The sequence below is a fragment of the Phalaenopsis equestris genome, unplaced genomic scaffold, assembly GCF_001263595.1.
Source record: "Phalaenopsis equestris unplaced genomic scaffold, ASM126359v1 Scaffold000025, whole genome shotgun sequence".
Lineage (NCBI taxonomy): Eukaryota > Viridiplantae > Streptophyta > Magnoliopsida > Asparagales > Orchidaceae > Phalaenopsis > Phalaenopsis equestris.
In genome coordinates this window covers 1,189,545-1,206,520 of record NW_018164467.1, presented here as the reverse complement: position 1 = coordinate 1,206,520, position 16,976 = coordinate 1,189,545, and the positions used below count along the sequence as shown (strand labels likewise).

Genomic DNA, 16,976 nt, shown 5'->3' with positions numbered 1-16,976 from the left:
TACGCGCGAGTGGAGAAAAGAGGGAGTGAGGGAGTGAGGGAGTGAGGGAGTGAGGGAGAGGGGTGCGGTGTTGATGGTGCTATGGCTGCAATGTCGCCGGAGCATTTGAGCCTCCCAGAGATGCAACGATTCCAGCTCTGTTCGCCACCCCACTCTCCCAGCCAGGAGGAATTGCATGCCATTGAGGTCTCGGACAAAGTGCACCGGGAAGATAGCAAGGTAAAAGCTTCAAATGCTGCGCAGTCCGCAGCTTCAGAGATGGAGTCTCCCAGCGGGAAGATGGAAGAAGAGGGGGTTACAGGGGAAGGAGCAGAGCGTGGTGGAACCAACCGCGGCGGAGGGGATGAGAAGCCTGCACCGCCACTGCCGGCGGTGAGCTGCATCGAGCTTTTCAGGTTTGCAGATGGGCTGGACTATGTGCTGATGGGCATTGGCACAGCCGGAGCCATTATTCACGGCTGCTCCCTGCCGGTGTTCCTCCGATTCTTTGCAGATCTCGTGGATTCCTTCGGTTCCAACGCCGACGAGCCCGATACCATGGTTCGAGAAGTCATCAAGGTTGGCCATGCTCTTCTTTTTTGTTTCAACACGCTTCATATAATCCAAAATTAATCTTCTTTTTATAAATTTTGCAGTTTTCATTCTACTTTCTTGTCGTCGGTGCCGCCATTTGGGTGTCTTCTTGGGCTGGTAAACTTCTTCGCTTCCAATTATGCTTCATTGCTTTTGCCCGAATGTATAGTTGTAACAGGGCAGGAATCGTTTAATCGGTGAAACAGAGATCTCTTGCTGGATGTGGACGGGGGAGCGACAGTCTACGAAGATGAGGATAAAATATCTGGAGTCGGCGCTTAACCAAGACATTCGTTACTTCGACACCGAGGTCCGCACCTCGGACGTCGTCTTCGTCATCAATGCCGATGCAGTCATCGTTCAGGACGCGATCAGCGAGAAGCTTGGGAACTTAATTCACTACATGGCTACTCTGGTTTCCGGTTTTGTCGTCGGTTTCACTGCAGTGTGGCAGCTGGCCCTCGTTACACTAGCAGTGGTTCCCCTCATCGCGGTCATCGGGGGTATCCATACCACAACGTTGGCCAAGCTCACTTCCAAGAGCCAGGACGCGCTCTCTCAAGCCAGCAACATTGCAGAGATGTCACTATCGCAGATCCGGACGGTGCAGTCGTTCGGCGGTGAGTCCAGAGCTCTCCAGGCGTACTCGGAGGCGCTGAAGGTGGCACAGAGGATTGGCTATCGAATTGGCTTCGCAAAGGGCATCGGTCTTGGCGCCACGTACTTCACCGTCTTCTGCTGCTACGCGCTCCTTCTCTGGTGCGGTGGATACCTCGTTCGCCATCACCACGCCAACGGCGGCTTAGCCATCTCCACCATGTTTACGGTCATGATCGGGGGACTGTAAGTTCAGCAAAGCTCATTAAAAGGCCCTTCCTTTTTACCCGTGCCTCAACCTTCTTAGCCTAACAAAATAAATCCCTGTTTGCAGGGCTCTAGGCCAGTCGGTTCCAAGCTTATCCTCCCTTGCTAAAGCCAGAGTTTCCGCAGCTAAGATATACAAGACAATCAATCACCGGCCGGAGGTCGACCGCAACGCGGAGACCGGGATGGAGCTCCAGTCAGTCACCGGTCACGTGGAGCTTAAAAACGTCGACTTTGCCTACCCTGCTCGGCCGGAGGTCCAAATCCTGCGAGATTTCTCCCTCACTGTCGCTGCTGGTAAGACCCTGGCTCTTGTCGGGAGTAGCGGCTCCGGTAAGAGCACTGTCGTGTCCCTCATAGAAAGATTCTACGATCCCAATTCAGGTATACGCTCTAAATCTTCTTCTGCATTTAATATTAATGATCTTGTTTTATATGGCTTAAATTGTTGGTTGTGAAAGGGCAAGTGCTGCTCGATGGTAACGACATAAAGGAACTGAAGCTGAGATGGCTAAGGCATCAGATTGGGCTGGTTAGCCAGGAGCCAGCTCTGTTCGCCACTTCAATCAGAGAAAATCTTCTTTTGGGAAGGGAGGATGCATCGCAGGTACAGATAGAAGAAGCTGCTAGGGTGGCCAATGCCCACTCTTTCATCATAAAGCTTCCGGACGGCTATGATTCACAGGTGCGTGCCTGCTTCTCTGTCTCCCCCCATCCCCAAGCCCATCCCTTCCCGCATCTATTCCCTGTTTACATACATCTCCTTCATAATTTCTCTGTGCCTTTCCTGTCCGCCTTTTTTTGAGTGCTTTATCAATTAATTAAGAACCCCTTTCGCCTTCATCATCTGCTCTAACTCGATATAAATGAAAAGACATATTTCACGGCATCTACAGCTGAATACGATGGCTGATGTCTCCCAGCAAGTTTTCCACCAGTCCAAATTGAGTAACATGGAAAGATTCTTTTTTGCTTTCTCGTGTCCTTTTCTATTTCCAATTTCACAGGCCCACAGCCAATGAAATTGAGTTTGACAAATTTCCTAAAATAATTCTTTTTATTCTTATTGTAAGACATACATATAAAATAAAATAAAATAAAATAAAATAAAAAATGGAGTAAGTCGTCCCGCATGGCATGCCTCCATCAGGTCCCTTTTTAAAGCATCTGCACTATTTTATTATTGTGTGCTTGATGAATTTACAGCCCCTGTGGACTAGAATTAGGTGAGAAAAACTAAATTTTGAAGTGGTGATTATTTAAACAAACGTAGATATATTGCTGGATAAATAGGTGGAGATTATTAAGATAAGAAGATGAGAAATATTGTATAAGATATGTTGTACTAAGTTAGATTGGCAACACTGTTTAACTTAACTTTCCTTGGATTGCAATCAAATATTATGATGTTGTTGAGGTGAAAATATATGCAAATACATATGCATGTAATGGTTTAATCTCAATTAGATTCCTGTATGATTGTCTTGCTAACATCACCGGAACCATCTTAAGTGGCAAGCAAATATTTGCTTAAGCTTGACTAATTTAAAATTTTAATGAAAGGGTTGCAAAATTTAGGTGGTGATACACTATATCTCTTTATAGATGTCTGCCTGATAACTCATCATATCATAATGATCGTGCTATGACTTTTATCTCCATCCCGAACCTACCACAATATGCCTGGATTGTCTCTCTTTGTTTATAATCACAAAAAAATAAGTAATAAATAATAATAAAACCCCACCACAAATCTAATCCCTACAATTAATTCAAATTTTGTACAATGATAACTCTTCAAATTTTGTAGAATGACAACTCGCCATATCACTTGGGCCATGACTTTCAGCAGCGCCTTTAAACTTAAAATTTGGCAATCATACATAGTACTTAATATTAGTTCAGCATCCTAGAATGTGATTCATTTTAACTATATAAGGTAGATGGAATATGTTAGTTTGAAGAAAATAATGCTTAGCAAAGCCATTTAGAAGATGATGATCAAATTTTATATAAAATCTCGAAATAACTCATTTCATCAATTGGATCAAGACTGCTATCACCATACCTCACCTAAAGCATTTTGCTCGGATAAAATTGGGCCTCAAATCCAATGCGTAATATTAGTTCAAAATCATATGACTTAATATTCATCTCACATGAAAGTAGGTGGAATATGTTAGTCTCAAGGCCCCAATGTTCAAACAAAGAGGTTAATAAAAGATAGGATGGTTGAATATTACAAGTGTTGAATGTTTTGCTATTTCTGGATGTGTTGATTTAAGTCCCCTTATAAGTGAGCGATATTTGGGTGGAAATTATGTGATGTCAAATCTATGATATCCTTATCATTCTATCCAACCTCTTAGCTTATGATGACCATGTCTAACTGTTGTATATGCTAGATTTTGAAGAACAAATGCCCAACTAGGACATTGATGCACCTTTCAGTTTTAGAATAGACTCGTTAAGCTACACATAAGAAAAACTTGCCAACTAGGTTCAAGGAGAACTCACTGGTTAGGTTTAAAGTGTATTATTCACTAGATTCAAGTTAAACCCATCAGCTAATTTCTAAAAAAATTAAGCCAACAAGTTCATGGAGAACTTGCGAGACTCATATGGAATCCACCAAGCTGGCTAAATTTAATGGTCATCTTAAACCAAGACATATTTGGCGACTTTGATTAGGGGAATCAATGATTCTCCCGACTTGTTGTTCGAGTATTAGTCTGAGTTCCAAAACCACGTCTCTTAAACTTTTATAGTGAGTTACCAATTGGCTTCACTTTGTGATTTTTATATATGTAGCTCATTCTATGGCTTTTTCTATAGGGTTGAAAACCTCCATCTTCACTTATAAATAGGGGTCGTTGGTAAAGTTAGAATTGTATGATTTGGTCTAGATTCAAATGTTAAATAGCGGTTCACAGTGTCCTTACTATTTCAACATGAGTGTCAGATTCGTGAGGGTGGAGAGCTATTGGACGACTCCTTATATAACCGGTGGTGGAGAAGATTCTCTAATGATGTGGGTTCTCGTTGTCTTGAGGACGGAGCCCCCATTTTATATCTTTTATGCAAGTCGTGTATTGAATGAGAGGATTTTCTGCGAGTTGAGTTTGAGTATCAAACCTCACTTGAGTCTAGTTAGATACCTGAGCAGAGGCCCTTCCTGCGAACGAGTAGGGTACTCATCGCCTCAGGAGGATAATGCATCTGTTCGACCGTTGCTATTGGCTGTGTGGTCTTCGTTATCTCTCTTGACACATCCTCTGCTCGGGGTTCTGAGAGAAAAATGTCCGAACGAGCAGGGTGAACTTTTGAAGGGGTGCTAAACTCACCGCCTCAGGAGGATAATGCATCCGTTCGACCGTTGCTATTGGCTGTGTGGTTTTCGTTATCTCTCTTAACACATCCTCTGCTCGGGGTTCTGAGAGAAAAATGTGACACCTCCGGTGGCAACGGGTTTCACTCTTGCTCGATTTGGCTGTTTGTGATATTTTGAACCCTACGGGAGTGTGGGCAAGGATTCCTTCACTTGCGATCACATTCTACTTTCCGAGAAGATGCTTCAGGGCGTAAAGGAATTCTTAGGCTCAATCAAAAGGGACTCGAGTTGGATCGCTGGGAAAGAGATGACTGCCCGAACATTATTTCTCCCACCCCCTTCTTCCCCTCTGAACTAAGGGGGATCTAGAGGAGAGGGACACTTCGAGCGTTCGCGGTGAGGGCTTTCTTTGTTTTCAGAATGCCGGGGCATTTAGCTCCCTCGGGTCGTATCTTGTACCCAGCGGAAGGCTGTGGTGAATAGACTGGGTCAAGTCAGATTTTTGGAAAGAGCCGATCGGGTCCAACCAACCTATTCGACGCGACAGTGCTCTAGGTACAGGGATGTGTTTGTCTTCCAAATGACAAGATTCTCTCTATTTAGGTGTGTCAGTTGTTACTTATATTATGGATTGATCATTTCTTCTGAGGGTTAGTTTCAGTCTAACGTGTTGTAAAATATGTATATTGTACCTAACTCGATCAAAGTGTTTTTGCGGGTGTTAGCCTGCTGCCACTCGATCGTTTCGTGTTCGACGAACGAGGAGGTTGTAAGGACCATTTAGCTGTTATGATCATATTCGACCGGTAGCACAACCTCCATTACATGGGTTAGCATGAATGGAGTTAGTGCGGTCGTCGAAGATGGTGTCGTTCGGATCACCGAAGGCAACAACTCCTCCCAATTTCCTCGACTCCTTCGACCTTCTTCCTCAGTAGGTTCAAAATGTGTTTTGTCTCCTTCGACCTTCTTCCTCAGTAGGTTCAAAATGTGTTTTGTAGTTGTCTTAGCTGCCTCTGCATGATCGTTTGTCCTAGGATGATGGACCGAAATGAACTTTAGATCAATCCCCTATTTCTTGCATAAGTCTTTCACTCATTGATCCGCGAATCGGGTCCCATTATCGGTGATGATGACGAGTGGCAGCCCATATCAGGAGAGCAGATCATATCATATGAAGTTTTAGATCGACTCTAAGTTGGTTTGCTTCGATTCATTTTGAAAAGTAGTCGACTGCTACCACAGGAACCTCCTTTGGCCTTTTGATGGAGGAAATGACCCGAGAATATTCAATCCCCATATTTCGAACGACCAATGACTGAGTATTGGTTGTAGCTCCTAATTTGGCTGATGATGTAAGGGGGTGTATTTTTGACACTGTTAACGCCTTTTTGAGAATTCTGCAACATCTTTCAAGAGTGTTGGCTAGAAGTACTCTTGTCGTTGCACACGGTAGGCTAGGGTTTTCTCTCTGAAGTGGTTGTCGTATTCTCCCAATGCACCTCTTTGAGCATATCTTTGACTTCGTCCTCTCTCAAACACCTCAAGTAGAACGAAGTAACAGACCTCCTGAAAAACTTTCCATTGATCAACAAGTATAGGGCGCTTTAATTTTAAAACACCTTGGATCTTTGATACTTCTTTCTATTTCTCCATTCTCCAGGTAGTAGATGAATGAATCCATCCAGCTTTTAGTCCAGTCGGTCTTTATGTCCATGGCTTCTGGTTTGTTGATCGTCGACTTGGTAAGCTTTTTGGGGTTTCCTCCCAAGCAGACATGTTTGGAGAGAATGACAGTTACTTGATTGTCTTCCTTGTTGAGGTGCTTGATACAGAAGCTCCTGAATCTTTCGATTTCCTTCCTCATCTTGGCGAGATACATGGCCATCATCTTGTCTCTGTCTTCAAATTATCCGTTAACTTGACTCACAATCAACAAGAAATTAGACCTCATAGGAAGTCCTAATTGACTATTTCACAAGCTAGGAGGAGTTTGACGATAAGCACTTCGTACTCATCCTGGTTGTTTATGACTTTGAATTCCATTGAGATTGACTCGTAGGAGTGTTCTCTGGCCAGGCTGCACAAACCAGACCCAATCCTACTGTTGCCTGCTTGGAGACCTCGTCGACATATAGAGTCTACATCCTGTCATCATTGACATTCCTTCATCTTGTCCCTCTGGCACAGAGAAGTCAGCAATCGCTTGGGCTTTGATTGCCGTCTGAAGGAAGTAGTGATGTTGAATTCATTGAGCTCTAGTACCCACTTTAGCAGTCGGTAGGAGTGCTCGGGTTATGTGAGTACAAACTTCAATGCATGGTCCGTGATAACCCGAATTGGATGCATCTGGAAGTATGATCGAAGTCTGAAAGTAGAAACAATCAAAGCAAATGTTAGTTTTTCCATACTTGGCTGCCCGGTTTCAGTGCTATGAAACACTCGCTTGTGTAGTAGACTGAGTTCTGCTTCCTTGCCTCCTCTCGGACCAGGATTGAACTTATAACTGCTTGTCTGACTCCGAGGTCGAGACATAGTTGTTCTGTCGACTTCGAACTCTAGAGATGTTGTGGTGATACAATGAAATCTTTCAAGTTCCTGTGCGCCTCCTCACATTTGGTCGTCCATTTGAAACACTGATCTTCCATAACGCTTTAAAGAACGCCACACACTTTTCGCCCGATTTTGGGATGAAACAACTGAGTTCGGCAATCTGACAGGTTAGCCTCTGAATTTTCTTGGTACTCTGCAGAAGCAACATATCTAGGATCATCTGTACTTTTTTGGATTGGCTTTCAGTCCTTTAGGAGTCAGGTGAAGGCTGAGGAACTTTCCGGTCGACACCCCGACGGTGCACTTGGAGGGGTTTAATCTCATATTGAATTTTTTGAGTGTTTCAAATGTCTTTTTCAGATCTTCGATGGTTTTTTGGTGATTCAATTTTAGTTATAATATCATCGATATACACCTCAACATTTTTTTTTACTAGAAAAATTACATCCATGAAGCCTTGATTGGTCACTTAAGCGTTCTTAAGCTCGATGGGCATTACATTAAAACAAAATATGCCCTGCGCAGTAATGAAGTTTGTTTTCTAACTTCCAGCATCTTGTTCTTGAAGCGGGTAATGTTTCATGAGGTGTGTTTGAGCCTTTTCTCGGCTTTTGTACATTCGAGAAGTGTGAGATGAAGAGTTGTTTAAACTCATAGTAGTTGGGGATTGTTTCGGTCGGTAGATCGTTGAACTATCGAAGGAACGACTCCTTCAGGGTGATTAGGAAGAGACGACATAATATATCGTTGTCACTTGAAGCAGACCGACCGATGACTTGAAGAAAGCTACGTGGCCGATCAGATCGTTCTTCCCCTTGAAAGGATCTAGACGCGGGATCCTTAGCTTGGATAGGGTTACCACCTCTTTTATTTGGCTAGTAAATGCTTCCCTTGTGAGCGACTGGACATGTACTCGGACCCGCCCTTATTGTGTTCTATGCACACTATTTCTCTTTGGGAGCTTTCTCCTTCATAGTCTTTCCCGTTTCTCGTCTGTTGCATGATCCACGCTCACCGCACCACATTTTCAAATGTTGGATCTTACCTTGTCTTTTACGAATCACGCCCTGAGAGTTAGAGACGGATGAAGGAGAGGAGGATAGGGAGTAGAGTAAGTCTGAAATTCACCGTTGCAAGAGTCGAGTGAGAGCCTATTTATTTGTATTTTTAGCTCTATATTTATAGGGATGCATTTTGTACAATTACAGAAAAAAGGAAATAATTATGAAAACTGTTCTTAATGTGTTTAAAATACTAATTTTTTATATAAATTTCATGTTATATTTGTATTACAATTTGAATTTCAATTATGGCGGTGATCGGCTGACCGATCGGCTTGACTTTGGTTGACTATGACCACAAACCGATTAGCGATTTTGCCTTTTGACGTACAAGGCAGTCGGTGGAGGTGCTTGGTCGTGCGTTGCTCCGGTTCATCATGGATCGGTCGGTCTGTTGCAGTTGGGCGCTCCTACGTGCGTTCAGGTCTGTTGAGACCGCATGTGTGGGTCTCTCGCAGCGAAGACCGATCGAATCTTCCCTGGTCGGGCTGGTAGGATGCTCTACTTGCCTAACCTCCATTTGAGCCGTCCAATGACTTTGATATTCGTGCTGGTATTATGATTTGACCATTCCAAAAAAAAAAAAATCTCATAATCTTATATATTTTTATTTTTGGCGCATTTACGGATTCTCATTATCTTATATATTTTTATTTTTGGCGCATTTACGGATATACCACCCAAATCCTATGTATTTACTTATCAAACACGTAACTTTTGAATTTTACATTTATTCCCCAATTATTTCATAACACAAAAAAAAAAAACAATTTTAACTTTTAAAAAGTGAAATGCACCATTTTCATGCATAGGTCAGGTGTTATGTATGTAAAAATTGAAGTTTTGGTATTATATATGTAAATACATAGAAATTTAGTGGTATTTATGTAAATCTTAATTTTGTTTTCTATTATGATTATTTAGTTCATATAATTACTATAAGGGATTATTATAAGGCGAGATAATTCATATATTTTTATGTGGCATTAACGACTTGATAAACATAATTTATTAATACTCAAATTAAATTTAACATTGAGTTAATTTAATTATTAACATTTTTTTAAACTTACTCTAAATTAGTTGGAATGATAGCTAAAACTAGCATGCCTTAATTGTACCTATAAAGGTAAAATTATGCTAGAAAACTTTCCTAAATGTTCCCAACAAATCACACTGCAAACATTAAGTTGTTGTCTGACAAAAAATGAGATTCAAGTTATTAGAATTTAGTAAATATCATAAATCCAGAATGAGTTAAATATAAAAAACTATATGGCAACAGATTTATTAAATATTATAAATTCAGTAAAATTGTTTGACAAGTTTTGTTAAATCCTTATAGCTCTTTCATCAAATCCCGTAAATCTCGTAAATTCGTTGATTTGTGGGATTTAATAATCAACGGCTTTATTTTCCCAAAATTGACTGTCTGACAAAATTTAGCCTGCATTCAAGTTAAATTTGGGCTAAATGTGCCACCGGAGAGCCCCTAAAAAAAGCAATTGCTAGAAAATTGTCTTTCAAAAAGAAAAGTTTTAAAAGATAGAAAGTAAATGTGAAGAATTAGAGAAATGCAACCCACTCGCTGTAGAGTTCAAATTTTCAATTAAGATGTCTTGAGTTTAAGGTTTACTATAAGCTTGTTTATGCACTTTCAATTAAATTTGCTCAAATTAGAAGAAAATGATTAATAATGATTTTCTTCTCTAATTGTGAGTTGAGATAAAAAGTGAATGTTATAAGGGAGAAAATATTTCATCTGCCGACAACAGTATGAATTGTTTCATGCCGTGCTTATGGGCGACATGGTACATAGCCATGATATCGCCTGAAGGTGCAATTATTTTCTGGTGACAATGAGAGGAGCAATAAAGGCTGAAATGGGAGTGGAGAACACTAGATTGAACAGTTAAAAGATGGTCCAACAATTAGGATTGCAACTGTTAAATAATTAAGTATATTTAACTTTTTATATATTTCTATACATGACAAAAAAAAAAACAGAGACTATTATTGAAAATTGACCTTGACGTTTTCCTAATTAGTTTTTAAGCATATAATAAATTAAAAAAGTTAAAAAAGGTTAGATAATTTAGCTTTAACATACCTGCACTCCCTCGCAAGCTAACGATAGCGGTGATTGGTGGCGCAGGTTGGGGAGAGGGGATTACAGCTATCGGGCGGGCAGAAACAGCGGATCGCAATTGCGAGGGCGATGCTGAAGAATCCAGCGGTACTGCTGCTTGATGAGGCGACGAGCGCGCTCGATTCGGAATCCGAAAAACTTGTACAGGAAGCATTGGATCGGTTCATGATCGGCCGCACCACGCTCATAATCGCCCACCGCCTCTCCACCGTCCGCAAGGCCGACCTCGTCGCCGTTATTCAGCAGGGGAGTGTGGCGGAGCTTGGCACCCACGAGGAACTCATGCTGCGGGCAGACAATGGGCTCTATGCTCGCCTCATCCGCCTACAGGAGCAGGCTCACGAAACCGCGCTCATCAACGCCCGGAAAAGCAGTGCTCGGCCATCCAGCGCACGAAACTCTGTGAGTTCGCCCATCATTACACGCAACTCCTCCTACGGCCGCTCCCCCTATTCGCGACGCCTGTCCGACTTCTCCACCACAGATTTCACTCATTCCTTCGACCCTGTTCACTACCGGTCGGGGGAGAAGGTAGGGTTCCGTGATCAGGCAAGCTCGTTCTGGCGGCTCGCCAAGATGAACTCCCCAGAGTGGGCTTACGCGCTCATTGGCTCCGTTGGCTCCATGCTATGTGGCTCCATGAGCGCATTCTTCGCCTATGTCCTTAGCGCGGTACTCAGCGTCTATTATGCCCAGGACTACGCTTATATGCGACGTGAGATCGCCAGGTACTGCTACCTCCTTATCGCCGTCTCCTCCGCCGCTCTGTTATTCAACACGCTGCAACATTTCTTCTGGGATGTGGTAGGCGAGAACCTAACCAAGAGGGTCCGGGAACAGATGTTCTCCTCTTTTCTCCGGAACGAAATCGCCTGGTTCGACCGCGATGAAAATTCGAGTTCCAGGACGGTAGCTAGACTCTCACAGGACGCCCATAATGTGAGGTCCGCCATCGGGGATCGGATATCAGTGATAGTGCAAAACATTGCGCTCCTGCTCGTCGCCTGCACGGCAGGGTTCGTCCTTCAGTGGCGCCTTGCCCTCGTTCTCATTGCCGTATTTCCCGTCGTAGTCGCCGCTACCGTGCTACAGGTGCGTTAATCTTGATCATGCTCTACAACTTTTTATTCCCCGGATAATTCATCGAGCAATTTGGCAACCGCAGAAAATGTTTCTCAAAGGCTTCTCCGGGGACTTAAAAGGCGCACACGCTAGGGCCACGCAAATCGCCGGGGAGGCAGTGGCGAATGTACGGACGGTTGCGGCATTCAATTCGGAGGCCAAAATCACTGAGATTTTCACGGCAAACTTGGAGGGCCCGCTGCGGCGGTGCTTCTGGAAAGGCCAGATTGCCGGGAGCAGCTACGGCGTTGCGCAGTTCCTCCTCTACGCTTCCTACGCTCTTGGGCTATGGTACGCGGCTTGGCTGGTGAAGCATGGGATCTCCGACTTCTCCAAAACCATCCGGGTTTTCATGGTCCTAATGGTATCCGCGAACGGCGCTGCCGAGACACTGACCCTCGCTCCAGACTTCATCAAAGGGGGTCAAGCCATGAGTTCCCTGTTTGAGGTCATCGACCGCAAGACCGAGATCGAACCCGACGACAAAGAGGCACCCCAGGTGCCGGAGCGCCTCCGCGGGGAGGTGGAGCTCAAGCACGTGGACTTCGCCTACCCATCGCGGCCGGATTTCCCAGTACTCCGCGACCTCACTCTGCGTGCCCGCTCTGGCAAGACCCTTGCGCTGGTTGGACCCAGCGGATGCGGGAAAAGCTCCGTCATCTCACTCATCCAGCGCTTCTACGACCCAAACACCGGCCGGGTTCTGGTGGACGGGCGGGACATTCGCAAGTATAACCTCCGAACGCTGCGGCGGGTGATGGCGGTGGTGCCGCAGGAACCGTGCCTGTTCGCCGCCACCATTCACGACAATATTGCGTACGGGCGAGAGGGGGCAACAGAAGGTGAAGTCATCGAGGCAGCAACTGCGGCAAACGCTCACCGTTTCATATCTGGGATGCCGGAGGGGTACCAGACGTGGGTTGGGGAACGCGGGGTGCAGCTCTCAGGAGGACAGCGGCAGCGGATCGCCATTGCGCGGGCGCTGCTCAAGAAAGCGCCGGTGTTACTGCTCGACGAGGCTACAAGTGCGTTGGACGCAGAGTCGGAGCGGTGCGTGCAGGAGGCGCTGGATCGAGCCGCCGCCGGAAGGACCACTGTCATGGTAGCCCACCGGCTTGCCCTGGTTAGAGGTGCTCAAACTATCGCAGTTATTGAGGAGGGGAAGGTTGTGGAGCAGGGATCACATTCTCACCTGCTAGCGCAGCATCCAGATGGCTGCTATGCTCGGATGCTGCAGCTGCAGCGTTTGTCGCACGGGATTGTGTTGGGTGCTGCTGTGGCTGGGCAAATTTCAGTTGCATCTACGAGTGCAAGGGAGGCCGAGTAGTCATCCGTTGCGCGAGGAATTTTGTACGTCAACGGTGAATCTACTGTTCCGTTTTTCTTTTTCCTTTTTTTTTTCTTTACTAATGGTTAAAATATTACTTGCATTTGGAGTGCTATAGAGAAATGCTACATGCAATGTAGGTTTTTTTTTGGTTTCTATTGTTTGATGTAACACAAATAGAGACTAAAAGCATATGATATATGATTTTGCAATGAAATCTCAGTTAGTGCCGAGTGTTAAATGTGGGAGTGATTCGGTATGCACAATCCTTAGGGTCCGTTTGACGCAGCTTATTTGGTTTGGTGTCGTTTTGAAAACACACCTGCACTGTTTGGGTAAAGTGCGTTTTGGCAGCTTATGGGTTTTGAAAACGCTGAAAGCAGCGTTTGGCAGCTTTCTCGCAGCAGTCTGACTTTTTCAAAAAAAATAAAAGTTTGTAATAAACACCGCACATAGCTTATCAACATATTATTCAATAAGCTGCAGCTGCCCCAAACAGACAGTTTTTACTGTTACATCTTTATTTCAATTTGGAGGATTTACATACATACAACTTAAAAAGAAGATATTTACCTAACGCCTAAAACTTCATTTTTACTAGTCTACCACCTAGAACCCAATCATAACATCAGAAATATCATTCCATTGCCTTGCGTTAACTGATGTGAGCCCATATTGCTCGCAGCTTAGCAATTGTTGCCATTGTCGCGTGGTGTCATCCGTAGATGGCCAAGCAGGTATGCTTACTATTGAAATCTTGCAACTCTCCATTTTTTTCTCCTGTTACGTTAGGTATTACCTATCACATTTGTCCTCAGCGAATATGGTTCTATACGTACAAGGAGCTAGATAACAATGTAGTGGCTATACACAACGATCAAGCTTGTCGTATTATTGATGTTGAAAGTGTCATTATTAGGACACATGATGGTACTGTGAAGGAGATGAGCAATGTTAAACATGTTCCACATATCAAGAATAATTTGTTGTCAGTTGGGGCTTTAGAGTTCAAGGGCTACGAGGTAATTATTGAGCAGAAGTTTTGAGGATATGTCGTGGAGCAATGATTTTTATGAACGGAGATTGTCATCACAATCTTTACTATCTTTAGGATAGTAAAGTTGTCGGAACGACTGTTGTTGTTGATGATTCTTCTAATGTCACTATCTTGTTGCTTATGATAGTAGCCCGTGCCGAAGAGGCTTCACTTCAAGCTTTGATAAAAAAATGATTGATCAAATGGCCGAGCACCTGTAAATTTGATTTATACGAACATAGTGTATTTGATAAGTAGACACGTGTATATTTTAGTACTTTTATCCATAATAGAAAAGATGTTTTAGAGTATGTTTACATAGATATTTATAGTGTAATGAATACAACAGTTTTCAGCAAGTGGAGATACCTTGTTTATTTTATTGATGATTACTACAGGTATGTTTTGTTGTACACCATAAAACACAAATTGAGGTGCTGAATATTTTCATAATTTGGAAGTGGATTGAGACTGAGACTGGTAAAAAGATCAAATGTATCAGAACAGACAATGAGAGTGAATACACTGCGAATGCATTCTTGAAGGAGTGTCAGAGAGCTGAGATAGAGCACCAAAGCAGAAGGGGATGATAGAGATGATGAATTAGACTTTGGTATGTTATTTAGGACTGAGTCGAATAGATTCTATTGGGCCGAGGCAATAGACTCTATATGTCACTTGGTGAACCGTCTGCCTTCTGCAGCTACTGAAAGATCTAAAGGAGATGTGGTCAAGGAATCATGATAGATATTTTGAGCGCATGAGAGTATTTATGTGTCCAGCTTACTATCGGGTGCAAAATTATAAATTGGAACCATGAGCAAAAAAGACAATCTTCATTGGCTTCATACGTGGAATCAAGGGCTTCAAGCTGCATGATCAATCAGAAATGAAGGTTATCATTAGCAGGGATCTTACGTTGGACGAGCCAAGCTTGTTAAAAAAATGGGACTCAAAGCAAGTGGAAAGTTCTACTGCGAACGCAGATAGACAACATAAATTTGAGTTTGATTCAACTCCATTTGTTCCACAAAGTTTGGCTGCTCTAACTTAGGTACCTGAATCAGTTGCAGCTCAAGAGTATTTGTTGATAATGAGTAGGAGGAGGTGGAAGAAGATTCTGAGGACGAGGATCCTGCTCAGGAATCTATTGCTAGGAGTAGGACCACATGCTAAAATGTCCCAAAATTAGCTTGGTCGACGGATCACATTGCATTTGCACTTTCAGCCACAAAGATAAAATTTCTTAATCACTAAAAAGAAGCGGTGGAGAGCCTAGATTGTGATATTTGGAGAGCAACGATGGATGGAGAGATAGAGTATCTTCGGAACAATGATACTTTGAGGTTGGTGAAGCTTCCTCTAGGAAAGAAATTCATCAAGTACAAATGAGTGTATGCAAAGAAGAAATGATCTCATTGAGCTGATGTATGGTACAAGACAAGATTAGTGACAAAAGACTTTGCACAACAAGAAGGGATTCATCATGACAAAGTGTTCTACTCGATGGTCAAACATCCCTCAATCTGTGTTTTCTTAGCACTTGTAGCATAGTACAACCTAATCTTGGAACAACTTGTTGTGAAAACTGCATTCTTACACAAAGAATTGCAAAAGGAGGTGTACATGCAGCCGTTGCCTTGATATGAATTATTAAAAGACTTGGTTTCCAACTTATAGAAGTCTTTATATGGGTTGAAGCAGCCAAGGAATCATGATAGATATTTTGAGCGCATGAGAGTATTTATGTGTCCAGCTTACTATCGGGTGCAAAATTATAAATTGGAACCATGAGCAAAAAAGACAATCTTCATTGGCTTCATACGTGGAATCAAGGGCTTCAAGCTGCATGATCAATCAGAAATGAAGGTTATCATTAGCAGGGATCTTACGTTGGACGAGTCAAGCTTGTTAAAAAATTGGGACTCAAAGCAAGTGGAAAGTTCTACTGCGAACGCAGATAGACAACAGAAATTTGAGTTTGATTCAACTCCATTTGTTCCAGAAAGTTTGTCTGCTCTAACTTAGGTACCTGAATCAGTTGCAGCTCAGGAGTATTTGTTGATAATGAGTAGGAGGAGGTGGAAGAAGATTCTGAGGACGAGGATCCTGCTCAGGAATCTATTGCTAGGAGTAGGACCACATGCTAAAATGTCCCAAAATTAGCTTGGTCGACGGATCACATTGCATTTGCACTTTCAGCCACAAAGATAAAATTTCTTAATCACTAAAAAGAAGCGGTGGAGAGCCTAGATTGTGATATTTGGAGAGCAACGATGGATGGAGAGATAGAGTATCTTCGGAACAATGATACTTTGAGGTTGGTGAAGCTTTCTCTAGGAAAGAAATTCATCAAGTACAAATGAGTGTATGCAAAGAAGAAATGATCTCATTGAGCTGATGTATGGTACAAGACAAGATTAGTGACAAAAGACTTTGCACAACAATAAGGGATTGATCATGACAAAGTGTTCTACTCAATGGTCAAACATCCCTCAATCTGTGTTTTCTTAGCACTTGTAGCATAATTTTGAAGACTGCATTCTTACACAAAGAATTGCAAAAGGAGATGTACATGTAGCAATTGCCTTGATATGAATTATTAAAAGACTTGGTTTCTAACTTATAGAAGTCTTTATATGGGTTGAAGCAGCCACCACGGCAGTGACATAAAAAAAATTGATCAGTTTATGAGGGGAAAAAAGTAGAAGATGAGCCAGTATGGATCATTGTGCATATTTCAAGAAGTTGGCAAATAGTGAATTCATTTACTTCCTTTTACATGTTGATGATATGTTGATTGCATCTGTCAGTCAGATTTAAGTTGATATGATGAAGAATCAACTGTCCAAACATTTCTAAATGAAGGAGTTTGTGAAGCTTGCAAAATTCTTGACATGATTCTCAAGGACAAGGCAGTTGGAAAGGTTTAATTTTTGCAAGAAGCTTATGATCGGAAG

At 42.9% G+C, this 16,976-nt stretch overlaps 1 protein-coding gene across 1 annotated transcript; it reads left to right on the top strand.

Annotated features, from left to right (window-relative positions):
• The first annotated feature begins 7 nt into the window (after positions 1-7).
• Positions 8-13,197, top strand: LOC110018561 (ABC transporter B family member 1). Its single transcript, XM_020715910.1, has 7 exons — positions 8-558; positions 636-690; positions 780-1,416; positions 1,505-1,821; positions 1,899-2,122; positions 10,538-11,623; positions 11,697-13,197. Exons 1-7 carry the CDS (start codon positions 82-84, stop codon positions 12,978-12,980), a joined length of 4,080 nt encoding a protein of 1,359 aa, XP_020571569.1. The 5' UTR covers positions 8-81; the 3' UTR covers positions 12,981-13,197.
• The last annotated feature ends 3,779 nt before the right edge of the window (positions 13,198-16,976 follow it).

What these genes read in the sequence shown, in the direction of transcription:
- LOC110018561 (XM_020715910.1), top strand. Translation starts at nt 82, where the DNA reads ATGGCTGCAATGTCGCCGGAGCATTTGAGCCTCCCAGAGATGCAACGA. An exon ending in ACGGTCATGATCGGGGGACT is followed by an intron (nt 1,417 to 1,504) that starts GTAAGTTCAGCA and finishes CCCTGTTTGCAG; the next exon opens with GGCTCTAGGCCAGTCGGTTC. An exon ending in ATTCTACGATCCCAATTCAG is followed by an intron (nt 1,822 to 1,898) that starts GTATACGCTCTA and finishes TGGTTGTGAAAG; the next exon opens with GGCAAGTGCTGCTCGATGGT.